General features: G+C 41.9%; 1 protein-coding gene across 1 annotated transcript in view; it reads left to right on the top strand.

The window, feature by feature from the left end:
- LOC115112062 (leucine zipper protein 2-like) overlaps positions 1-26,472 on the top strand; it is a 194,568-nt gene that overhangs the window by 132,867 nt on the left and 35,229 nt on the right. The window contains exons 6-7 of the mRNA XM_029638774.2: positions 13,923-13,985; positions 23,739-23,801. Coding sequence (XP_029494634.2) covers positions 13,923-13,985; positions 23,739-23,801 — 126 coding nt within the window. The remainder of the gene's footprint in view (positions 1-13,922; positions 13,986-23,738; positions 23,802-26,472) is intronic.

The raw sequence follows: 26,472 nt of genomic DNA, 5'->3' as shown, positions 1-26,472 counted from the left end.
TACCTCCCCAGAGTCAGATGAACTCATGGATACAATTTGTCTGTCTCTGCAGAAGGAAGTTGCAGGTAGTTTTGCAAGCCAATGCTAACTAGCAATTCCTGGAAGTCTATGGTATCTACTAGCATGCTAGCATTTACTATAGACATCGAGTCATTGCACTAATGCTAGTAAGCAACTTCCTTAAAACTGCATGCAGAGACATAAAAATGGTATCAGTGAGTTAATCTTACTCTGGGGAAGTAGCTAAAGGGGTTTATTGCAAAAATCCGTAAGTAATCCTTTAATTCACTGAAGAGGTAGAAAATAATGTGGTCCATTATCTACCCTCCCATTCACTAAATTGTCAGAATAATTTGGACAGACACCCCTTAAGCACTTACTAATGGCATGTCTTAGTTGTGCTTTGCAATATTCATGCTGCATTGCTAGCTTGATGATCAGTACATAAGCACACTGAACAGCTTAAAAGGTCAAACCAAAATGTATTAATTTATTCATACAGGGAGAAAATCATTTAAAATGCCAAGTGTACAGTGAAAAACGATAAACTGGCAGTTAAAATAACTTGAGTCCTTCTCAGTAGACATACTGATTTTAGAGGGTCCCTGTCCAACAGAGGGGAGAGTAGAAAAGAGTAGAATCCGGGGAAAATAACTAGGCATACAAATCAAATCAAATCAAATTGTATTTATCACATGCACCGAATACAACAGGTATTACAGTGAAACACTTACTTACAAGCCATTAACCAACAATGCAGTTTTAAGAAAAATAAGTGATGTAAAAAAATAAGTAACAAATCGTTATAGAGCAGCAGTAAAATAACAGTAGCGAGGCTATATACAGGGGTACCGGTACGGAGTCAATGTGCAGGGGACAGGTTAGTCAAGGTAATTGAGGTAATATGTACATGTAGGTGGAGTTAAAGTGACTATGCATTGATAATAACCAGAGAGTAGCAGCAGAGTAAAAGAGGGGGGCAATGCAGGTCCTGGATGGCTGGAAGTTTAGCCCCAGTGATGTACTGGAACGTACGCACTACCCTCTTTAGTGCCTTATGGTCTGAGGTCGAGCAGTTGCCATAGCAAGCAGTGATGCAACCAGTCAGAATGCTCTCGATGGTGCAGCTGCATAACATTTTGAGGTTCTGAGGGGGAATAGGCTTTGTCATGTCCTCTACACGACTGTCTAGGTGTGTTTGGACCATGATAGTTTTACATTTTTTATAGTTAATTTTTTATTGAATATTTAAAACATGCAATATACTTGCAGTGAAGCAACAACTACATCACATTAGTCATCTAACGGACTCCCATCCAGAGCGACACACAGAAGCAACCAGGGTCAACACCCTTCTCAAGGGCACGTTGACAGATCTCCCACAAGGTCAAAAACGGGGAACCGAACAAGCAATCCATCAGCCACCAGCTCCCAACTGCCAGGCCACCAGCCCAGCATTTTGGTTGTATTTTTCTACTTTTATCTTTGACCGTCATTCTATCCTCCGCCCAGCAACTCCACTCCCACTCGTCTCCAATTCCACATCCCAACATGGCCACCCTCTTCGGATATCTACGCACCATATATCTTTCAACTATGCTGTGATGTTTAACATACAATTTCAATCTATCTAATCGAATAGAATCCACAGATTGCGAGTTGAAGATAAATACTTTTACTAAGAGTATTAGTAATTGACTGACCCGGTCACTCCAGATCTCCCAACAGTACTATTTCTAGGGTCAATTTTAAATCAATGTTATGCATTTTCAGCCATTCCTGAACCCGAGATCAGAAACAGGCTACCTGAGGGCAATACCAAAATAAATGGTCTATTGATTATGTATCCTCGCAACACAATCTGCAGAGCTTCGATGATTGTACGCCCCAAATATATATATTTTTGTTGGTGGCAAGAATTATATCTAATAATTTTAGCCGAAAAGCACAGTTAATCCCGTGTTGTTTTATATATATATATATATCAACCATGGGATCGGTACATAAAAAATCTCTTCCCAACTATTTTGCAATCTGTATGGCACAGCTTTCAACATCCTGATCCTCAAATGACACTTGTATACTTTCCTATTTATGCAAAAAAAAATCCTCCGCCAGTTTTGATCCTTTATATTGGACAGACAGACCAGTTCCCTACCTCCTCCCGCTGCCACCTGCCTCCTCCATTTTTGGGGTAATGCTGTAATCTTGGATTGAGCAGACCTTCTCGTACAATTCTGATAACTCCATGAAAGACATAACCCTACCATTCCAATTGACAATATTATTTAAAAACAAAGTACCCTTTTCAAACATCTTTCCCATAAATACAGGTATTTTATCAACCGGCACATTTGAGTATAGCCATAATATTTGTTCTATTTTTTAAGGGGGTGAAATTGAAATTGTAGGCAGCTGCTAAATGCTTGTTTGAAAAAGAGAGATACTTTGAAAAAAGGGTCATTTTCAATCAATCAAAAATGAGACATGGCAATCTGCACAAAGGCAAAAAGGCAATTTTTAAGCAATGGATGAGCTTTTCTTAGTAATCTACTTGAGAACCATTTAGGGTTCAAGTAAAACTTTTGAATAAGTCACACCTTTAGAGAGAGGTTTAGTGATTTTATATTTAATCATCTCAACCCACCCTATTCATTATATAGATGGGCACCCTTTATTTTGTTTGGTTTATCATCCCAGATAAAGCAAAATACTTCTGCTTATATGATTTGAAAAATGAATCATCAGGAGTAGGCAGCGCCATAAATTAGTGAATAAACTGAGATGATTAAGGAGTTTTTTTCTATTGAAATTCATTGTGGAGAGTTTATTTGTATCTTTTGTGATATGAATACCAAGTATGTCTACTTTACCGTCAGTCCATTTGATAGGTAAACTGCAGGGTAATGTAAAAGTTGTATTTTTTAAAAGATCCAACACTTAATATTGTACACTTATCATAATTAGGATTTAGTCCAGAGATTCCATAAAAGGTATCTAGATCTTCAATGAGACATTGCAGGGTCTAGCTTGCAGGCTTAATATAAAACTTGAGTCATCAGCATAGATGGACACCTTTGATAGTTTGTTGGGGATGTGTACACCAAGGAACTTGCAGCTCTCCACCTGCTCCACTACAGCCCTGTCGATAAGAATGAGGGCGCGCTCGGTCCTCCTTTTCCTGTAGTCCACAATCAGCTCCTTTGTCTTGATCACTTTGAGGGAGAGCTTGTTATCTTGGCACCACATGGCCAGGTCTCTGACAACCTCCCTATAGGCTGTCTTTGTTATCATCGTTATCGGTGATCAGGCCTACCGATGTTGTGTCGTTGGCAAACTTAATGATGGTGTTGGAGTCGTGCTTGGCCATGCAGTCATGGGTGAACAGGGAGTACAGGAGGGAACTGAGCATGCACCCTTGAGGGTTGAGGAACAGCGTGGCAGATGTGTTGTTACCTATCCTTACCAAGGGTGGCCGTTCAGAAAGTCCAGGAAACAGTTGCAGAGGGAGGTGCTTAGTCTCAGGGTCCTTAGCTTAGTGATGAGCTTTTGAGGGCACTATGGTGTTGAACGCTGAGCTGTAGTCGATGAATAGCATTCTCATATAGTTCCTTTTGTCCAGGTGGGTAAGGACAGTGTGGAGTGCAATAGAGATTACATCATCTGTAGATCTGTTGAGGCAGTATGCAAATTGGAGTGGGTCTAGAATTTCTGGGATAATGGTGTTGATGTGAGCCATGACCAGCCTTCATGGCTACAGAAGTGAGTGCTACGGGTCGGTAGTCATATATGCAGGTTACCTTAGTGTTATTGGGCACAGGGCCTATGGTGGTCTGCTTGAAACATGTTGGTATTACAGAATCCGACAGGGAGAAGTTGAAAATGTCAGTGAAGACACTTGCCAGTTGGTCAGCGCATGCTCGGACTACACATCCAGGTAATCCGTCTGGGCCCGTGGCATTGTGAATGTTGACCTGTTTAAAGGTCTTACTCACATCGGATACGGAGAGCATGATCACACAGTCGTCCAGAACAGCTGATGCTCTCATGCATGCTTCAGTGTTGCTTGTCTCGAAGCAAGCATAGAAGTAATTAACTTGTCTGGTAGACTCGTGTCACTGGGCAGCTCTTGGCTGTGCTTCCCTTTGTAGTCTGTAATAGTGTTCAAGCCCTGTATTGATTACCAATTTATTTGTCTCTGCCTGCAAATCTTCCTCCTAAAAGGTAGGCTACACCCTAAATGCAAAACGTAGCAAGTGTTGCTGTCATCATTCTGGCTGCTTCAAGTTCAGTAGCCATTCCTGCGAGATCCGGTGCGGTGTGTTCTCAATGAAATAAAGTAAGGTATAGCCTATGCATGGGCGGAAAAACACGGGGTAGTATTCTTTCCAAGGAAATGTACTTCCTAAATATGATTAGGCTATAGTTTACTACATTGCCTAGAAATAAGTATTGATCACCTATATTCCTCTGTCTGAAAATCATCCCACTTCTAAAAGGTAGGCTATAAAAATAGCTCAAGAGAAAAAAAAGTCTCCAACTCTGCTCTCTTCAAACTACATCTATCATATTGGCTGATATACCCCAGTAATACAGATAGCCTAATATAATGGGCCATGTGAGAATCTCTGGTAATTTAACCTATTTCTGCACTGCATTTTTGCACTTTGATATTATCCATAGGGCGCAAAATTGTTGGGACCATATCTGGCAAGTTAGCTGCATCACATACAGTGCGTTCGGAAAGTATTCAGACCCCTTGACTTTTTCCAAATTTTGTTTCGTTACAGCCTTATTCTAAAATGTATTAAATAGTTTTTTTCCCTCATCAATCTAGACACAATACCCCATAATGGCAAAGCAAAAACAGTTTTGAATATTTTTTTTGCAAATGTATTAAAAAAACTAAACGGAAATATCACATAAATATTCAGACCCTTTACTCAGTACTTTGTTGAAACACATTTGTCAGCGATTACAGCCTCGAGTCTTCTTTGGTTTGACACTTTTTTGACCATTTATTTTCACAGTTATTTTCAGGTCTCTCTAGAGATGTTCGATCGGGTTAAAGTCCGGGCTTTGTCTGGTCCACTCAAGGACATTCAGAGACTTGTCCCGAAGCCACTCCTGCGTTGTCTTGGCTGTGTGCTTAGGGTTGTTGTCCTGTTGGAAGGTAAAACTTTGCCCCAGTCTGAGGTCCTGAGTGCTCTGGGGGCAGGTTTTCATATAGGATCTCTGTACCATTCTCCATTCATATTTCTCTCGATCCTGACTCGTCTCCCAGTCCCTGCCTCTGAAAAACATCCTCACAGCATGATGCTGCCACCGCCATGCTTCACTATAGGGATGGTTCCAGGTTTCCTCCAAAGAAGGCATTCAGGCCAAATAGTTCAATCTTGGTTTCATCATACCAGAGAATCTTGTTTCTCATGTTCTGAGAGTCCTTTAGGTGCCTTTTGGCAAACTCCAAGCGGGCTGTCATGTGCCTTTTACCGAGGAGTGGCATTCGTCTGGACAATTCCTTCGAAATCACGGCTTGGTTTTTGCTCTGACATGCACTTTCAACTGTGGAACTTTGTATAGACAGGTGTGTGCCTTTCCAAATCATGTCCAATCAATTTGTAGAAACATCTCAAGGATGATCAATGGAAACCGGATGCACCTGAGCTCAATTTTGAGTCTCATAACAAAGAGTCTGAATACTTACAGTACGCGTCAAAAGTTTGGACACACCTACTCATTTCAGGGTTTTCTTTATTTTAACTATTTTTTACATTGTAGAATTTTTAAAATTTTTAAATTTCACCTTTATTTAACCAGGTTGGCAAGTTGAGAACAAGTTCTCATTTACAATTGCGACCTGGCCAAGATAAAGCAAAGCAGTTTGACACATACAACAACACAGTTACACATGGAGTAAAACAAACATGCAGTCAATAATACAGTAGGAATATAAGTCTATATACAATGTGAGCAAGTGAGGTGAGATAAGGGAGGTAAAGGCAAAAAAAAGGCCATGGTGGCGAAGTAAATACAATATAGCAAGTAAAACACTGAAATGGTTGATTTGCAGTGGAAGAATGTGCAAAGTAGAGATAGAAATAATGGGGTGCAAAGGAGCAAAATAAATAAATACAGTAGGGAAAGACGTAGTTGTTTGGGCTAAATTATAGATGGGCTATGTACAGGTGCAGTAATATGTGAGCTGCTCTGACAGCTGGTGCTTAAAGCTAGTGAGGGAGATAAGTGTTTCCAGTTTCAGTTTCAGAGATTTTTGAAGTTCGTTCCAGTCATTGGCAGCAGAGAACTGGAAGGAGAGGCGGCCAAAGGAAGAATTGGTTTTGGGGGTGACCAGAGAGATATAGCTGCTGGAGCGCATGCTACAGGTGGGTGCTGCTATGGTGACCAGCGAGCTGAGATAAGGGGGGACTTTACCTAGCAGGGTCTTGTAGATGACCTGGATCCAGTGGGTTTGGCGACGAGTATGAAGCGAGGGCCAGCCAACGAGAGCGTACAGGACACAGTGGTGGGTAGTATATGGGGCTTTGGTAACAAAATGGATGGCACTGTGATAGACTGCATCCAATTTGAGTAGGGTATTGGGGGCTATTTTGTAAATGACATCTCCGAAGTCGAGGATTGGTAGGATGGTCAGTTTTACAAGGGTATGTTTGGCAGCATGAGTGAAGGATGCTTTGTTGCGAAATAGGAAGCCAATTCTTTAACTTTGGATTGGAGATGTTTGATGTGAGTCTGGAAGGAGAGTTTACAGTCTAACCAGACCTAGGTATTTGTAGTTGTCCACATATTCTAAGTCAGAGCCGTCCAGAGTAGTGATGTTGGACAGGCGGGCAGGTGCAGGCAGCGATCGGTTGAAGAGCATGCATTTAGTTTTACTTGTATTTAAGAGCAATTGGAGGCCACGGAAAGAGAGTTGTATGGCAATTGTTAACACAGTGCCTAAAGAAGGGCCAGAAGTATACAGAATGGTGTCGTTTGCGTAGAGGTGGATCAGAGACTCACCAGCAGCAAGAGCGACATCATTGATGTATACAGAGAAGAGAGTCGGTCCAAGAATTGAACCCTGTGGCACCCCCATAGAGACTGCCAGAGGCCCGGACAACAGACCCTCCTATTTGACACACTGAACTCTATCAGAGAAGTAGTTGGAGAACCAGGCGAGGCAATCATTTGAGAAACCAAGGCTGTCGAGTCTGCCGATGAGGATGTGGTGATTGACAGAGTCGAAAACCTTGGCCAGGTCAATGAATACGGCTGCACAGTATTGTTTCTTATCGATGGTGGTTAAAATATTGTTTAGGACCTTGAGCGTGGCTGAGGTGCACCCATGACCAGCTCTGAAACCAGATTGCATAGCGGAGAAGGTATGGTGGGATTCATAATGGTCAGGAATCTGTTTGTTGACTTGGCCTTCGAAGAACTTAGAACGACGGTATAGGATATATATAGGTCTGTAGCAGTTTGGGTCAAGAGTGTCCCCCCGCTTTGAAGAGGGGGATGACCACAGCTGCTTTCCACTTTGGGAATCTCAGACGACACGAAAGAGAGGTTGAACAGGCTAGTAAGAGGGGTGGCAACAATTTCGGCTGATAATTTTAGAAAGAAAGGGTCCAGATTGTCTATCCCGGCTGATTTGTAGGGGTCCAGATTTTGCCGCTCTTTCAGAACATCAGCTGACTGTATTTGGGAGAAGGAGAAATGGGGAAGGCTTGGGCGAGTTGCTGTGGGGGGGGGGGGGGGTGCAGTGCTGTTGACCGGGGTAGGGGTAGCCAGGTGGAAAGCATGGCCAGCCGTAGAAAAATGCTTATTGAAAATCTCAATTATAGTGGATTTATCGGTGATGACAGTGTTTCCTATCTTCAGTGCAGTGGGCAGCTGGGAGGAGGTGTTCATATCTCCATGGACTTTAGAGTGTCCCAGAACTTTTTAGAGTTTGTGTTGCAGGAAGCAAAATTCTGCTTGAAAAAGCTATCCTTGGCTTTTCTAACTGCCTGTGTATATTGGTTTCTAGCTTCCCTGAAAAGTTGCATATCACGGGGGCTGTTCAATGCTAATGCAGAATGCCATAGGATGTTTTTGTGTTGGTTAAGGACAGTCAGGTCTGGAGAGAACCGAGGGCTATATCTGTTCCTGGTTCTAAATTTCTTGAATGGGGCATGCTTATTTAAGATGGTGAGGAAGGCATTTAAAAAAAATTAAAAAACAGGCGTCCTCTACTGACGGGATGAGATCAATATCCTTCCAGGATACCCTGGTCAGGTCGATTAGAAAGGCCTGCTCGCTGAAGTGTTTCAGGGAGCGTTTGACAGTGGTGAGTGGAGGTCGTTTGACCGCTGACCCATTACGGATGCAGGCAATGAGGCAGTGATCGCTGAGATCTTGGTTGAAAACATCAGAGGTGTATTTAGAGGGCAAGTTGGTTAGGATTATATCTATGAGGGTGCCCATGTTTACGGCTTTGGGGTGGTACCTGGTAGGTTCATTGATCATTTGTGTGAGATTGAGGGCATCAAGCTTAGATTGTAGGATGGCTGGGGTGTTAAGCATGTTCCAGTTTAGGTCGCCTAGCAGCACGAGCTCTGAAGATAGATGGGGGGCAATCAGTTCACATATGGTGTCCAGAGCACAGCTGGGGGCAGAGGGTGGTCTATAGCAGGCGGCAACGGTGAGAGACTTGTTTTCAGAGAGGTGGATTTTTAAAAGTAGAAGTTCAAATAGTTTGGGTACAGACCTGGATAGTAGGACAGAACTTTGCTTTGCAGGCTATCTTTGCAGTAGATTGCAACACCGCCCCCTTTGGCAGTTCTATCTTGTTTGAAAATGTTGTAGTTAGGGATGAAAATTTCAGAATTTTTGGTGGTCTTCCTAAGCGAGGATTCAGACACGGCTAGAACATCCGGGTTGGCAGAGTGTGCTAAAGCAGTGAATAAAACACACTTAGGGTGGAGGCTTCTAATGTTAACATGCATGAAACCAAGGCTATTACGGTTACAGAAGTCATCAAAAGAGAGCGCCTGGGGAATAGGAGTGGAGCTAGGCACTGCAGGGCCTGGATTCACCTCTACATCACCAGAGGAACAGAGGAGGAGTAGGATAAGGGTACAGCTAAAAGCTATGAGAATTGGTCGTCTAGAACGTCTGGAACAGAGAGTAAAATGAGGTTTCTGGGGGTGATAAAATAGCTTCAAGGTATAATGTACAGACAAAGGTATGGTAGGATGTGAATACAGTGGAGGTAATCCTAGGTATTGAGTGATGATGAGAGAGATATTGTCTCTAGAAACATCATTGAAACCAGGTGATCGCATGTGTGGGTGGTGGAACTGAAAGGTTGGATAAGGAATAGTGAGCAGGGCTAGAGGCTCTACAGTGAAATAAACCAATAAACACTAACCAGAACAGCAATGGACAAGGCATATTGACATTAAGGGAGAGGCATACTTAGTCGAGTGATCATAAGGGTCCAGTGAGTAGTGAGGTTGGTTGGGGTCACAGCGATTCAGACAGCTAGCCGGGCCATCGGTAGCAAGCTAGCATAGGATGGAGGTCTGTTTTTAGCCACCTCGTGCGTTTCCATCGGTAGATTAGTGGGGTTCCTTGTGGTAGATGAGATCAATCCAATTGGCAAAATCGATATAGTTATAGTGACGCGTTGTACAAAACTGGCAATAGAATTTCGAGCTAAAGGATAGCTGATGACCACAAACCGTGGTTAGCTGAATACTAACGTTAGCCAGTAAACTGGCTAGCTTCTGGTTAGCTTCTGCCTAGCTTCTGGTTAGCTTCTGGTTAGCTTCTGGCTAGCTTCTATTGTGGATTTCAGATTTGAGGTAAATAATAGTTTTTTTTTTAATTGGTGAGGCGGGTTGCAGGAGAGTGTTTTGAAAATATATAAAAGATATGCGAAGAAAGGTGGAAATATAGACGAGGTCAAAGGATGTCTGACTGCTATGCCATCTTGGGATAGATGAATAACAGTGAAGACATCAAAACCATGAAATAACACATGGAATCATGTAATAACCAGAAAAGTGTTAAACAAATATATTTTATATTTGAGATTCTTCAAAGTAGCCAAAGTAGTTCGCTGCTCTGGCCCCCCAATGGTGGAACAAACTCCCTCACGACGCCAGGACAGCGGAGTCAATCACCACCTTCCGGAGACACCTGAAACCCCACCTCTTTCAGGAATACCTAGGATAGGATAAAGTAATCCTTCTCACCCCCCTTAAAAGATTTAGATGCACTATTGTAAAGTGGCTGTTCCACTGGATGTCTTAAGGTGAACGCACCAATTTGTAAGTCGCTCTGGATAAGAGCGTCTGCTAAATGACTTAAATGTAAATGTAGCCACACTTTGCCTTGATGACAGCTTTGTACACTCTTGGCATTCTCTCAACCAGCTTCATGAGGTAGTCAGTCACCTGGAATGCATTTCAATGAACAGGTGTGCCTTGTTAAAACTTCATTTGTGGAATTTCTTTCCTTCTTAATGCGTTTGAGCCAATCAGTTGTGACAAGGTAGGGGTAGTATACAGAAGATAGTCCTATTTGGTAAATGGATAAGTCAATATTATGGCAATATTACGTTTCTTCAAGTGCCGTCGCAAAAACCATCAAGCGCTATGATGAAACTGGCTCTCATGAGGACCACCACAGAAATGAAGACCCAGAGTTACCTCTGCTGCAGAGGGAAGTTCGTTACCAGCCTCAGAAATCGCAGCCCAAATAAAACTGACACTTCTCAACATAAACTGTTTAGAGGAGACTGCATGAATCAGGCCTTCATAGTCAAATTGCTGCAAAGAAACCACTACACCAATAAGAAGAAGAGACTTGCTTGGGCCAAGAAACACGACCAATGGACAAAGAGCGGTAGAAATCTGTTCTTTTTTCTGATGAGCCCAAATTTGAGATTTATGGTTCCCACCGTCGTGTTTTTATGAGACGCGGCCTAGGTGAACGTATGATCTCTGCATGTGTGGTTCCCACAGTGAAGCATGAAGGAGGACGTGTGATGGTGTGGGGGTGCTTTGCTCGTGACACTGATGTGATTTATTTAGAATTCAAGGCACACTTAACCAGCATGGCTACCACAGCATTCTGCTGCAATACGCTGACCCATCTGGTTTGTGCTTAGTGGGACTGTCATTGTTTTTCAACAGGACAATTACCCAACACACCTCCAGGCTGTGTAAGGGCTATTTGACCAAGAAGGTCAGTGATGGAGTGCTGCATCAGATGACCTAGCCTCCACAATTAGTTGATCTCAACTCAATTTAGATGGTTTGTACCACAGAGTGAAGGAAAGCAACCAACAAGTGCTCAGCATATGTGGGACTCCTTCAAGACTGTTGGAAAAGCATTCCAGGTGAAGCTGGTTGAGAGTGTGCAAAGCTGTCATCAAGGTAAAGGGTGGCTCCTTTGAAGAATCTCAAATATGCTACATTTATTTTACTAGGCAAGTCAGTTAAGAACAAATTCTTATTTTCAATGACGGCCTAGGAACAGTGGGTTAACTGCCTGTTCAGGGGCAGAACGACAGATTTGTACCTTGTCAGCTCGGGGATTTGAACTTGCAACCTTCCGGCTACTAGTCCAACGCTCTAACCACTAGGCTACCCTGCCGCCCCAACATGATTCCATATGTGTTAGTTCATAGTTGTTATGTCTTCACTATTATTCTACATTGTAGAAAATAAAGAAAAGCCCTTGACTGGTACTGTATGTAAATAAGGTCTTTCTGTTTTACATTTTTAATACATTTGAGAATTTTGTTGTTGTATTTAATACATTTTAGAATACGGCTGTAACGTAACAAATGTGAAAAAAGGGAAGAGGTCTGAATACATTCTGAATGCACTATACTCCTAAAAATAACATCTCGGGGCCTCCCGAGGGGCTCAGCTTGTAAGTCACTGCATCACTGTGCTAGCTATGTCAATACAGATGCCGGTTCAATTCCTTGCTGTGTAGTGACATGGCGCACAATTGACCCGGCGTCGTCCGGGTTAGGGGAGGGTTGGGCATGCACGCTGTCACAGTTGTCAGGTGTATGGTGTTTCCTCTGACACATTGGTGCAGCTGGCTTCCGGGTTAAGTGGGCATTGTGTCAAGAAGCAGTGCGGCTTGGCAGGGTCGTGTTTCGGAGGACGCACGGCTCTCGACCTTTGCGTCTTCCAAGTCCGTACGGGAGTTGCAGCGATGGGACAAGACTGTAACTTCCAATCGGGGAGAACAATAACATTGCAGGACTGCGGTTGGGTTTGGGACCAGTTCTTGCGGTAGCGGTCGGGAGTCGGACAGAAACAGGCTGTTATGAAATGCTGTGGGAGCAATCAGTCCTGTGCAGACCTATATATAGCGGCGTAAGTGCAACAATACATATAGAGGAAAGTATGATCATAAAGGGTAATGTCTCACACACTGTTGTATTATGAAGCTCTCGCATGGCTCTGTTGGATTTGACATTTTGAACATTGAGATATTAAAGATATGATAGATCAGAGGCGTAGTATATTAAGGAGTGAGATCTGTTGGAAGACAGAGTGGCTCTGGATTGTGCTAGGTGGACGTGAGGAGATCAAATGATTGCTATAGGGGAGGTAGATGGACATCTGTGGACTAGGGTAAAGGAGGGGTTGAGGTCAGGAGGTGAGGTAGTATCCTGTTACCCTCTTCCTGTGAAACCATAAGATGTAAGGATTGGAGAGAAGGAGGAGTGTCTTAAGTGGGATATATATACATGTGACAGTGAGAAATGTTTGGCTGTCTGAATTACAGCTGTAAAGACCCGTTGGGCAGAATTAAACTTGGTTAAGCTTCTCTAGTGTCTGTGAGTTATTTACTCTGAAAAATAAGAACCTCCCAATATGGCAACACTTGGTGCATAACATATTATGACATTTGCGGTTCACTGGATCTCATTTGGCATAATACCCCATGACATATGAGCTCTACTGGATCTAAATTTCACTGTCGGTCTGTTCTCTGGCAGGCACACATCACCTTGTATGACAGCTGCCATTTTTCTTCTTTCTTAAGTGTCTGGAATGTATGCCCGGCCAATTCTAGCTCACATAGTGCTGTCATTCCACCTCATTAACTCTGTGTGTGAGAGCGAAAGAGAAAAGAGGGAGAGAGAGAGTTAAAAAAAAATAATAATAATCCTGTCTTTTGATATGCTATTGGTCCTTACTAAATTACACTTGAGCTGTGCTTGCCTACACTGTAATTACATGCAAATAGGTTGCTACCTATGTAACTATAGTACCATGTACATGCATAGTTATGCATAGGAAAAGTTATGATAAAGTGCATGGAACCAGCATTTTTTATATTTATATGACCAACATAGAAAGCCTCCAATATAGCAATTCTCAGGAAAAGGGCTCTTCGCTGGTACAGAAAACCTGTGCTTTGTAAGGCAGCCTCTCAGATCTTACATCATGCCAGTCAGTCGGCACCACTGCTCTGTGTTGTGTCCCTGCACATGTTGTTTTGATGCATCTGCGTGAGTGAAGAAACAATTAAGCTATAGATGTACAATAGTGCACCTGTGTATGTCTCTCTCATGCTATCAGCGGTTTCTATTGATTCATGTTCATTAGTGATTATTCAATGCTTAGTCGTGTTATTCTCATACTGCTTGTGTTAAACAGAGAGGTTGAATAATAGGCTTTGGATTAGCTAATTATATCATTGATTAACTCATGTACTGTTGTAAAATGTGTTCTGGAGTCAATACTTAGGCCTGATGAGTCGAAACTGGCTTGTATGATCGTCTAATATAATTGCACTTGTCACTGCAGATGAAACAGAAAAGCAGTGCAAGCTTCATAACTACACGATATCAACCCTGAACTAATACCACCTTTTCTTAATTCTTTTTTTATTTGCAGAACAAGAGCTTGAAAAATAAACTGCTGTCTGGTAACAAGCTGTGTGATGTCCATGCAGAAGAGGTAAGCCTTTTTGAATCACACAGTGGGCCTGGGGGGGGGGGGGGGGGGGGGGGGGATATGGTCATAATTCAGTTGGATTGCATTGGGGCCCAAGTCTTTATTGATTAGACTGGGCCTCACTTTGCATGAAGTTGCTCTACTCATGCATATATTATTCAAACCAATCTTGGCATTGCAGCCTTCATAAGAGTGCTTGTCATGAAGGCTGACGAAAACGTTTGGCTTTAATAATAAATAACCACTTTTTGTTGAACTTTAATTGTACCCCATGTGGCTGAATTTCTCCTGCACACAAGCTCCCTTAATACAACCCACCCAGCAAAAACAACTGTTGCTGCCTTGGATAACTTTGTACTCCAAAACAGTTAACTTTTCAGCAATTGAAAAAGCAGTGGTGTAGTCATGTAGGTTTCCAAGATATTTTGAATTACTTTGATTGGTCCTAGAGTCATATAGTTTTCACAGTACATAGAGGGGGAATGATTAATTTCAATCTATGTAAAAAGGAAATAAATGGCCAAATATGGACATACAAGGCTTTTCGAGAATGCTGACGATAAAAAACACAAGACTTTATGTTCTGTGCAATTTGGCTTTTCCCTGCTCTAAATGTGTATATTTTTGTCTATTAAAAAAAAGGCAATGTTTTTTCAAGTACCAGCAGCACTTTCTCTCGTCATTTGATGGAGGTGTAACACAAATACCTTTTCCCTCAGTGACATGTTCACTGAAGAGAAACCAAAACCCTTCAGAGCTTGACGAATACGCGTTCTATTCTCTTGATCATGCTGGTCAAGGCCACTTTTAATGGCCACTCAGCTGAACGTACACTACATGACCAAAAGTATGTGGACACCTGCTTTTTTCAAACATCTCATTCCAAAATTATGAGCATTTGTATGGAGTTGGTCCCCCCTTTGCTGCTATAACAGCCTCCACTTTTCTGGGAAAGCTTTCCACTGGATGTTGGAACACTGCTTCAGGGACTTACGTCCATTCAGCTACAAGAGCATTAGTGAGGTCGGGCACAGCGTTCCAATTCATCCCTAAGCTGTTTGATAGGGTTGAGGTCATAGCTCTTTGCAGGCCAGTCAAGTTCTTCCACATTGATCTCGACAAACCATTTCTGTATGGACCTCGCTTTGTGCACAAGGGCATTGTCATGCTTAAACAGGAAAGGGCCTTCCCCAAACTGTTGCCACAAAGTTGGAAACACGTAATTGTCTAGAATGTTATTGTATGCTGTAGCGTTAAGATTTCCCTTCACATGTGGCAGGGCTTGCAAACTATTACGGACAACAAAAGGATACACAGCCAGGAGCTGACCAGTGACGTGAGCCTACCAGACACGCTAAATGCTTTTTATTCTCGCTTCGAGGCAAGCAACACTGAAGCATGCACGACAGCATTACCAGGACGTGTACTCAGAGCATGCGCAGACTAACTGGAAAGTGCATTCACTGACATCAACACTGTCCCAGAAACCCTAGACCCACTCCAATTCACATACCGCCACAACAGATCCACAGATGACACAATCTCAATTGCACTCCACACTGCCCTTACTTACCTCACCTATGTGAGAATTCTGGTCATAGACTGCAGCTCAGCGTTCAACACCATAGTGCCCACAAAGCTCATCACAAAGCTAAGGACCCTGGGACTCTGCAACTGGACTTCCTGACTGGGCTTCCTGACTGGCCGCCCCCAGTTGGTATGGGTAGGCATCAACACATCTGCCACGCTGATCCTCAACACGGGGGCCCCTCAGGGGTGCGTGCTTAGTTCCCTCCTGTACTCCCTGTACTACCACGACTGTGTGGCCTAGCACGACACAACGGTTGTAGGCCTGATCACTGACAATTAATAGACAGCCTATAGAGAGGAGGTCAGAGACCTGGCAGTGTGGTGCCAGGACAACAACCTCTCGCTCAACGTGAGCAAGACAAAGGAGCTGATCTTGGACTACAGGAAAAGGAGGGCCAAACACACCCTCTTTCACTTCGATGCGGCTGTAGTGGAGCAGGTCGAGAGCTTCAACTTCCTTGGTGTCCACATCACCAACGAACTATCATGGTCCAAACACACAAAGACAGTCGTGAAGAGGGAACGACAATGCCTATTCCCCTCAGGAGGCTGAAAAGATTTGGCATGGGTCCCCAGATCGTTAAAAAGTTCCACAGCTGCACCATCGAGAGCATCCTGACCAGTTGCATCCCCACCTGGTATGTCAACTGCTCGTCATCATACCGTAAGGTGCTACAGAGGGTAGTGCGTACGGCCCAGTATATCACTGAGGACAAGCTTCCTGCCATCCAGGACCTCTATACTGGGAGGTGTCAGAGGGAGGCCCCAAAAATGGTCAAAGACTCCAGCCACCCAAGTCATAGACTGTTCTCTCTGCTACCGCATGGCAACTGGTACCGGAGCGCCAATTCTAGGTCCAAAAGTCTCTTTAACAGCTTCTACTCCAGACTGCTGAACAATTAATCAAATGGCCACCAGGACTATTTGCATTGACCCCCCCACTGCTACATGCTGTTTATTATCTGCATAGTCACTTTACCCCTACCTACATTTACATATTACCTCAATTACTTCGACTAACCTGTACCCCGGCACATTGACTCAGGACCGGTACCCTCGTTATTATATAGCCTCGTTATTGTTATTTTATTGTGTTACTTTTTACTTTATTTTATTTTGTTAATATTTTGTTAACTTTTATTTTCTTAAAACTGCATTGTTGGTTAAGGCTTGTAGGTTATCATTTCACGGCATGGTAAAGTCTACACATGTTGTATTCGGATCATGTGACAAATATCATTTGATTTGATTTTGGAACTAAGGGGGCCTAGCTCGAACCATGAAAAACGTCCCCAGACCATTATTCCTCCTTCACCAAACTTTACAGCTGGCACTATGCATTGGGGCAGACAGCGTTCTCCTGGCATCCGCCAAACCCAGATTAGTTCGTCAGACTGCCAGGTGGTGAAGCGTGATTCATCACTCCAGGGAACGTGTTTCCACTGCTCTAGAGTTCAATGGTGGCGAGCTTTACACCACTCCAGCTGACGCTTGGCATTAAACATGGTGATCTTAGTGGCTCCACGTTGAAAGTCACTCAGCTCTTCAGTAAGGCCATTCTACTGCCAATGTTTGTCAATGGAGATTGCATGACTGTGTGCTCTATGTTATACACCTGTCAGCAGCTGGTGTGGCTGAAATAGCCGAATCCACTCATTTCAAGCGGTGTCCACATACAGGGCTGCCGCAGGATTGCATGTGCTCCCCACTCCTCTACTCACTCTACACCAATGACTGCCCCTTTCTGTCCTTGAGCTGTTCTTGTCCATTGCGGTTCTGTATGATGTCATTCTGTATTATGTTTCATGTTATGTATGGACCCCAGGAAGAGTAGCTGCTGCTTTTGCAACAGCTAATGGGGATCCTAATAAAATAACAAAAAGAATACCTCCAACAATGCACTGTCAAACTACTCAAGTTTGCTGATGACAGCACCCTGGTCAATCTCAACTCCGACGGCGATGAGTCCAAGTACCATGGAGAGGTTGACCGTCAAGTGACCTTGTTCAGTCGCAACAACATGGAACTCAACACAGTCAAAACCATGGAGATGGTGGTTGACTACAGGAAATGACCCCCACCATCTCTCAAGTTTAATTAGTTGTTTGTACGGGATACAGATGGTATACACCGTCCAACGAAATGCTTACTTGCAGGTTCCTTCATGACAATAAGAAATAATAGAAGATAAGAATACATAAAGTAAATGGCTCAGTAGAATAGAATAAATATTTTATTATAAGTATAATACAGGCAGGTACAATGAGGGTCTTCCCCCTCTAGATTGATGGCTCAGCTGTCAGCACGGCCAAGTCATTCAAATTCCTGGGAACCATTATCCCCCACAACCTCAAGTAGGAATACAACATCACAGTAATGACCAAGAAGGCTCGACAGAGGATGTACTATCTGCACCAGCTGAGAAAACCAAAACTCTCTCAGACAATTCTGGTTTGGTTCTACATCCATCATTAAGTCCATCCTCACCTCTTCTATCACCTTCTGGTTTGGATCTGTGTCTGCCAGCTGCAACGGCAACCTGCAGTGCATCGTCCGGTTTTCGGAGGTCATCGGGTGTCACCTGCCCTCCATCAAGGACCTGCACGTCTACAGGCAGTGGTGTAAAGTACTTAAGTAAAAATACTTGAAAGTACTACTTAAGTCGTTTTTTTGGGTATCTGTACTTTACTTTACTATTCATATTTTTTGAGTACTTTTACTTCACTACATTCCTAAAGAAAATATTGTTATTTTTACTTCATACATTTTCCCTGACAACCCAAAGTACTCGTTAAATTTTGAATGCTTAGCAGAACAGGAAAATTGTGAAATTCACGCACTTATCAAGAGAACACGTGGTCATCCCTACTGCCTATGTTCTGGTGGACTCACTAAACAAAAATCTTTTATAAATAATGTCTTAGTGTTGGAGTGTGCCCTTGGCTATCTCTAAATTTTTTAAACAAAAAAATGATGCCATCTGATTTGCGTAATTTGCGTAATTTGAAATTATTTATACTTTTCCTTTTGATACTTAAGTATATTTTAGCAATTACATTTACTTTTGATACTTAAGCATATTTAAAACCAAATACTTTTAGACTTTTACTCAAGTAGTATTTTACTGGGTGGCTTTCACTTTTACTTGAATAATTTTCTATTAAGGTATCTATACTTTTACTCAAGTATGACAATTGGGTACTTTTTCCACCACTGCCTACAGGACAAGGAAGCGTACAGGTAAGATCATCACTCACTCCGGACACCCCATATTTCAATGACTCCGCTCTGGCGGACGGCTTAGGTCAATCAAGACCAAAACCGCCTGCCACCTGAACAGTTTCTTTCCCCATGCTGTGGCCCTCATCAACTAGCCATCGGGCTCATAGGGATTAAGTGACTTTGCATTGGGCCGATTACTGCGCCTTGTCATCAATGACCTCAAATAGTAATCTGCACTATACTACTATAGTGCATTTGCACTATGTACACCGCCGCACAACACTGTATATGCACTGTATATATTTACCATGGTAGCATCCTTTCCTCTGCTTATTTACAGTGCATTCGGAAAGTATTCAGACCCCATTGACTTTTTCCACATTTTGTTACAGCCTTATTCTAAAATGGATAAAATAAAAAATGTTCCTCATCAATCTAAACTCAATACCCCATAATGACAATATGGGGTATTGTGTGTAGATTGATTAGGGGGAAAAAATATTATATCCGTTTTAGAAAAAGGCTGTAACGTAACAAAATGTGTAAAATGTCAAGGGGTCTGAATACTTTTTGAATGTACCTTAGATATATCATCTCTGTAAATTGTACATTCCCACTAATCAGCCTAAACCCCAGAGTTTTATGGTTAATGTTCCGATATCCTATATTCTGTATGATGTCTATGTTGTCTTTATTCTGTTTGTAAATTGTCTATGGCCGGCAGCACCTTCTCACCAAGGCAAATTCTGTGTATGTGTAAATGTACTTGGCGAATAAAAGTGCCTCTGATTCTCTCATTGCTTACCCATAGTGGTCATGATTTCCTCATCTGCATATTGGCACGACCCATTCATAGCTTACTTGTCCCTCTCAAAGCAAGTGAATCCCAACCTTGACTTTAGATTTGAATACAGCAGTTAGTGAGCCAACGCTTGAGTATTTTGTTAGGATAACAAAATGCACCAGTTAATATTGCTACACTTATTGCTCCACTCCACTTTCTTGATCCAAATTCATTCGTTTCAGGCACATTTAACTTTATGATCAGCTCGCACCTAAACAAGTTTAATGAACCCTGGTAGAAAATGCAGGTTGGCATTTATTGCCATGAATGTCGTCCTGGAGGCAGCCCTGCATAGTGGTCACTGGCTGGCACAGCCACAAAGTCATACAATCTAAACCTAACCCTAATCTTAACCACACTGCTAACCCTAATGCCGTAGCCTAACCTTACCTTTTTGTTGTCATGAATTTTTACGATATAGCCAATTTTGACTTTGCAGTTGGCCCATCTAGCAGAAATCGCTCAGTTCTGCCTCCAGGGGAAGATTCATGACAATAAACATCAACCTGTGATAGAAAATAGAGCTTGCCAGAATGGAGTTGTTTGAAAGTTGCTCAGATATTTATTTAACCTCTATATTTTATGGGAGATCTCAGGATATATGAGCATTAAATGGATGCGACATGGCTGTCTTGGGATGTCCCAAATGCTGTGGGAATAGGGATAATAAGATAAAGAAACTCGTAATTTGTTTTATAGTCTCATAAACCATATAGCTGTTTCGTTGCCATGGGTTGAGTGAGCTCATGCACTTTGACATGTTACAAAATGGATTAACAACATTGGTTGTTAATAACGGTCACACAAGTGATATAACATCTAAGACCAGTGACAAGTTAACTGTGCTTGGGTTACCATTTCAACAGTGCTCAATCAAAAAGATACATATTATTTTCTAATGTTCTTTTTACCACTAGGAAAATGTGAGAACCCATTTCTTTTGATAACAATTCCACTTTTTTTTTTGTGGGGGCACTCGCTTGTGACACTCAGTGCCCAGTTTATTCAAGTCGAAACAAACTTGAAGATGCACCCCCCTCATCACAGTAAAAAATATTTTCACACTTCCCTCTCCTTGTACTGTCAAATACATGTAACACCCTCCCCCCTCATAGAATAAACTCAAAATAATGTTTATGACCTCAAATAACAGTAGCTGTAGCGACCCTGTGTTAATAAAGGGGATATCGAGTTTGCCACTTTTTGTGGCACAATATTTTGTTGCACAGTCGATGCTATGGAGGGCTACTGGCCAGAAGGTTGAAGGTTTGCCGACCACCACAGACAAGCTCACTCTCCCTGCCTGTTTCATTACAGTATGATCAGAGCCGGCTGCAGAGAATGATCAGCTAGGGGGAAATCAGATTTTCAATATTTTGATGCCCTATTTATAATTCTATAAAATATCGGTAACAAATTTTCCACCAACAGGTTTCTGTGCCAACGCACCACACAACCAATACACAAAGCATACCGATTTTGGGCACAAAACTGATGTTTTGTAACCAGTGTGTTTTTCCATTTTATCACTGTACAGTTTGGATTGATTGAGTGATTTATTTGATTTGTCAGTTAAAAGAATGCATACAAAAGTGGCTGGGAATAAATAACACATATGGAATCATGTATGAACCAAAAAAAGTGTGGGAAAAAATCTAAATAGATTTTAGATTCTTCAAAGTACAAATTATGTTGGGTAAAACAAAAGGGCGAATTAAAAGTACAAATCTCGGCGCATCGTAGCACCATTAGGTGCAGAACCTCGACTTACCCTGTTGCGGCCCACTTTTTGGAAGCCAACCACTTGATTTTGTCCCTACGTTATATTTGCATCAAACATGTCACCCTCCCTGGGGGAGGGGGTGACCTTGACAATTTATTGTTAAAATGAGAGGCTGCCTGGATCTTTAATTTAAAGACACTTGCTCCCTTCGGACTTTGATCTGAAGCCTTTCTTGTGATTATTGTGATTTTGCTGTTATAAATGTTTGTATGCCTATGTAGCCAGATTCAATCTATGATCGTATGCTATCCATTTATGTTTTTTGTATGCTATTTTAATATATGAGAATTAACCAATGATATCACGCCACACCCAGCCATGATTACAGACACCGGTGTGTGTCCTTTGACACTATATAAACTAGTCACCCCGCAGTGTTTGTCATTATACCCTGATGAAGACAGCTTGTCTGTTGAAACGTTGGATATTAGTTTATTAAATGATTGCATCTGAGCTCCTAGAGTGTGCGGCTTTCCTTTCATTTTTCAAAGATTCTTCAAAGTAGCCACCCTTTGCCTTAATACGCTATCACTTCTGATTTGCGCTTCGCGGGACTATCATTTGTTTTTCAACAGGACAATGACCAAACACACCTCTAGGCTGTGTAAGGGCTATTTGACCAAGATGGAGAGTGATGAGGTGCTGCATCAGATGACCTGGCCTCCACAATCACCTGACCTCAACCCAATTGAGATGGTTTGGGATGAGTTGGACCACAGAGTGAAGGAAAAGCAGCCAACAAGTGCTCAGCATATGTGGGAACTCCTTCAAGACTGTTGTAAAAACATTCCAAGTGAAGATGGTTGAGAGAAAGCCAAGAGTGTACAAATCTGTCATCAAGACAAAGGGTGGCTAATTTGAAGAAGCTAAAATCTATTATTTGTTTAACACTTTTTTGGTTACTCCATGATTCCATGTGTTATTTCATCATTTTGATGTCTTCACTCTTATTCTACAATGTAGAAAATAGTTTTTTTTTTAAAGAAAAACATTTGAATGAGTAGGTGTGTCCAAACTTTTGACTGCTACTGTATATGGCCTATATAAGGAAGAGAAGCTTAAGCCTATCCCCGGAGAGATAGAGATATGCCGGTGGCATGCTACAACACCGACATGTATTTCTTTATGTCAGATGGCTACTATTCAGATATAGACCTATAGATGGAGGGTAATTTGTACATTGTATATCCAAATATTTTGTAAAAAGATAAGCATTATATTGTTAGATTATCGGAGTAACTCTGATAGTCCTGAAACAGTTCATCTGTCAGTTGGAGCACTGGGATGTACTGCCTTCATATCATAGGACTGCAGTAGCTTAAGCTTAATAATAGCCACACCATACCAAACCTTCACAAATGTTTCTAAACTTTATTAGGGTAATATCGAAAGTAAGTCAAGCCATTGTTTATAGGGAAAATACGAGCAGAAGAGCAAAAGTAAAGCTGGGAAAAACACACTACCCTCACCCTGAACCCCAAAAAAGCACACAACACTCCCTAAAGCAAAAGGTTTGAGAATTCTCCTCTATTTTGGACCACACCTCCCCCTAGTAAATTTTGATCTGTCTATAACCTAATTTCACTCTCACCTTTTTATGTATTCTTTTAAACTTGGGCTTTTTATGTATTCTTTTGAAATAGGCATTTCTACCTTTCATGTTATCCAACTTTTGTTTAAAGAAGTTACTTCCCCGGGGGGGATGTAAACAGCTGTTAAACTCTCATTGGTGCAAAGGTTCCAAGAGGACTGAGAGGACTGACTGTATCTAAAGGTGAAATAAAAATCTCCAGCATCAGAGAGCCAACCCCCATGTGCTTCCATGAGCTTACTGATGTGTAACCATAGTAATGTCAGGGAGAGCTGGGCACTGTGTGTGTTTGTGCACACATGTGCTGCAGTTATGATCGGAGGCCAGGGAAAGACATGCATTTTGCAGACTGTCTGAGCTCTGTCTGTTTGTGTCTGTATGTGTGAGTGTGTGTGGCCATCGAGACGAGAGGGGTGCTACCAGGGAACTGTATGTGTGGTAGTGGTTGTGTGGAGCGAAGTGAAGTGGGAGTGAGAATAGGGCTTTAGACAGTGGGCAAGTAGCCAGTGCAGGACTGAATCATTGTGTGGGCTTTGCAGTTCACTGAATGGGAGATTTTACATTTTCTTGCTCTCTGTAGGTCCCTCCTTTTGAGCTGGAGCTTTGCCCAAAGAACACGCACAAAGGAGTGCTCTGCTGCAGCCGGGCAAAATCCTGCTACGTGATCTAAAACCAATTTCACTATTTGAATAAGCTAACACTTATTTTCTTATCTTCTCCTTGCAGTCCAAAAAAATCCAGGCTCAACTGAAAGAGCTGCGGTACGGGAAAAAGGATTTAATTTTCAAGGTAAGCGCAATGTGAAGGGGGCTGCTTTATTATGGTTCCAGACCAGGAGTAAACAGGTGCTCCAGCCCACCTTGAAAAGATGATCCTATCCGGGGGCACTTGGCTTAATTAGTAAGTCCCCATTGGAAGGGATGGCCAGTACACAGAGGGCTCACAGGCTTTTGCACCATTTCTTGTCCCTCTTATACTGTAGTCAGTACAACGTGCATTATTCTATTACCACCCTGGAAGGTTTCCTTTGGTTTCATGATTATTTACAGCTTTGGACAGATAGCGTGCAGTTTCTAGATCTGTTGGTGCTGTCTCGTCAACTCCTATGGTCACTGACATGCCACACATTGCTTACACTGTTGTCACGTCCCAAAGTGAACAAGCCCCTTTCCAGAAATACATACGTCATGTGTTGCATCTATTTCCACACTTGCAGCATGAAAGATGTTATAGCTGCAACAACCGTTACCGATAAGTACATTACCCAATGCCAAAACTTTTCTGAGATATTGTTGAAAGGGAAGTCAGATCTATGCTGAATTACCACAAATTCCTTGAAAGTATTATGCATAAATCAATATATGGTGTTAAATATATAATTGAATCCTTAAGCAATCCATGAAGACGATAAACCAACTACAATAAAATGTAACCCCCAGCAGTGAAGAACATCCATCAATCACATAAAGTAAACTATATGGTTACACACAACTACACATTATAATCCCATTCCAATTGGAAGAATTGACCTTTTTAATAAGTGTTGGTTTTTTTGTATCTAAGAATTCATGTAATAATCATTGGCATATATACGGGGACATAGGCTGACCTTTCGGTTCTTGTTTGGAGGGCTGGGTCGAGAAATGTCAGTTTCTGCCACAGTGTCTCAGTGCTGCCACAGTGCCTCCTAATACCATTTAATAAATGCAAGATATGATCCCTCAGATCTGTCATTTTTTAAGCTCTGTCAGATGGAATAATGACAGTGGCTAGAAAAGGGCTCAATCCTCCCCACTGGGTTTAATACTTCCTATAGCAAATTGTCTGAATATATTGTCCAGTTGTGCCTCTCGACATTTCAATCTCAAGGATGCATGGACTTTTTTTGCGCGGATCGTGTCACAGATTGTAAATTGTTGTCACCAAATCTCTCAGGGTTGCTCATCCAGAACAACCTTATTTTTCAAGCTCCCTGAATTTGTCCAACTCTACATCCTAAAAAATGGGGTTTAGAAGATTAAATGCAGGTGATATAGTAGGCAAAAGAGGCTAATTTGATTTAATTCCAGTTTTCAGTTCCTGTTTAGTCAAATGAGGCACAGTGAGCAATCGGAACTGGCAGTAATGTGTAAGACCTGACCAAATGTATTCACTTCAACGGAAAGTAAGAGGTAGACACAGACTTTATATTTGTTCAGCTTTGCAGTGGTGATGCTGAGGTCAGCTATTGGTCATAATCATTGACTTTACCAATAAGCTACTGGATGTGACTGTTATATAACTGCAGCGATTTTTGCAGTAAACATAACATATAAACCTCTATTTCTTCTCAACAAACATGACCAACCATTATTTTCCACCTCGTAAAATCAAAGATACAAGTGTTGGGCATTTTTATGTACAAATCTAAAAAATAATTGTATTGCTAATACTTCACTTGATTCATATATGATATCCTTTCATTCTAACTGATGAGAAGACACCATTCCGATTGTGTGGCTCATTTTCACGGTTTGCTTCCAAGAGTAACCCAACAAACCGGGAACATTCTCTGAACATTAGCTAAGATTCCCATAAGTTCTAGTTAAGGTTTTATCTAACATTAGGATGATAACATCTAAAAATAAATTCAAAACATTCAGAGAGTAACAGTTATTAGGTTTCCAAGTAATGTAATAACACAATGTACCACTAATGTTTTTCCAGCAAACCAAAATTGGTTCAGTGAAAATTCCCAAAACATTCGTTGGGTCGTGGCAAATATTCTCATAACACAAAAACTGTCCATTCGTGGTGATGTTTATAGAATGTTTATGTAAAACATTTGCCTGATGTTGCAAGAACGTTCTTATAAGACATTTAACCTGCTCTTTAAAGGTTCCCAGGACGTTTCATTAGGTTGTGGGAACAGTCTGGTGGGAACATTGTGGGGACATCACAAAAGATATGTTCCCAAAATACAAAAACTGTCTAGTTGTCTGGATGATCCTACAATGTTTCATATGGGTGCAAAAAACATTCACCTGATGTTACAAGAACGAGACACACTTTATTTGGATAGTCCAGATTTTCCAGCTGTAGATGCTCTGCAGATGGTCATACTATCAACAAACTACAGTTGAAGTCGGAAGTTTACATACACTTAGATTGGAGTTTTTCAACCACTCCACAAATTATAGTTTTGGCAAGTCGGTTTGGACATCTACTTTGTGCATGGCACAAGTAATTTTTCCAACAATTGTTTACAGACAGATTATTTCACTTATAATTCACTGTATCACGATTCCAGTGGGTCAGAAGTTAACATACAGTAAGTTGACTGTGCCTTTAAACAGCTTGGAAAATTCCAGAAAATGATGTCATGGCTTTAGAAGCTTTTGAGAGGCTAATTGACATAATTTGAGTCAATTGGAGATGTACCTGTGGATGTATTCCAAGAACTACCTTCCAACTCAGTGCC

The sequence above is a fragment of the Oncorhynchus nerka genome, linkage group LG27 (assembly GCF_034236695.1).
Source record: "Oncorhynchus nerka isolate Pitt River linkage group LG27, Oner_Uvic_2.0, whole genome shotgun sequence".
Lineage (NCBI taxonomy): Eukaryota > Metazoa > Chordata > Actinopteri > Salmoniformes > Salmonidae > Oncorhynchus > Oncorhynchus nerka.
This window is presented reverse-complemented; position numbering and strand designations above follow the sequence as displayed.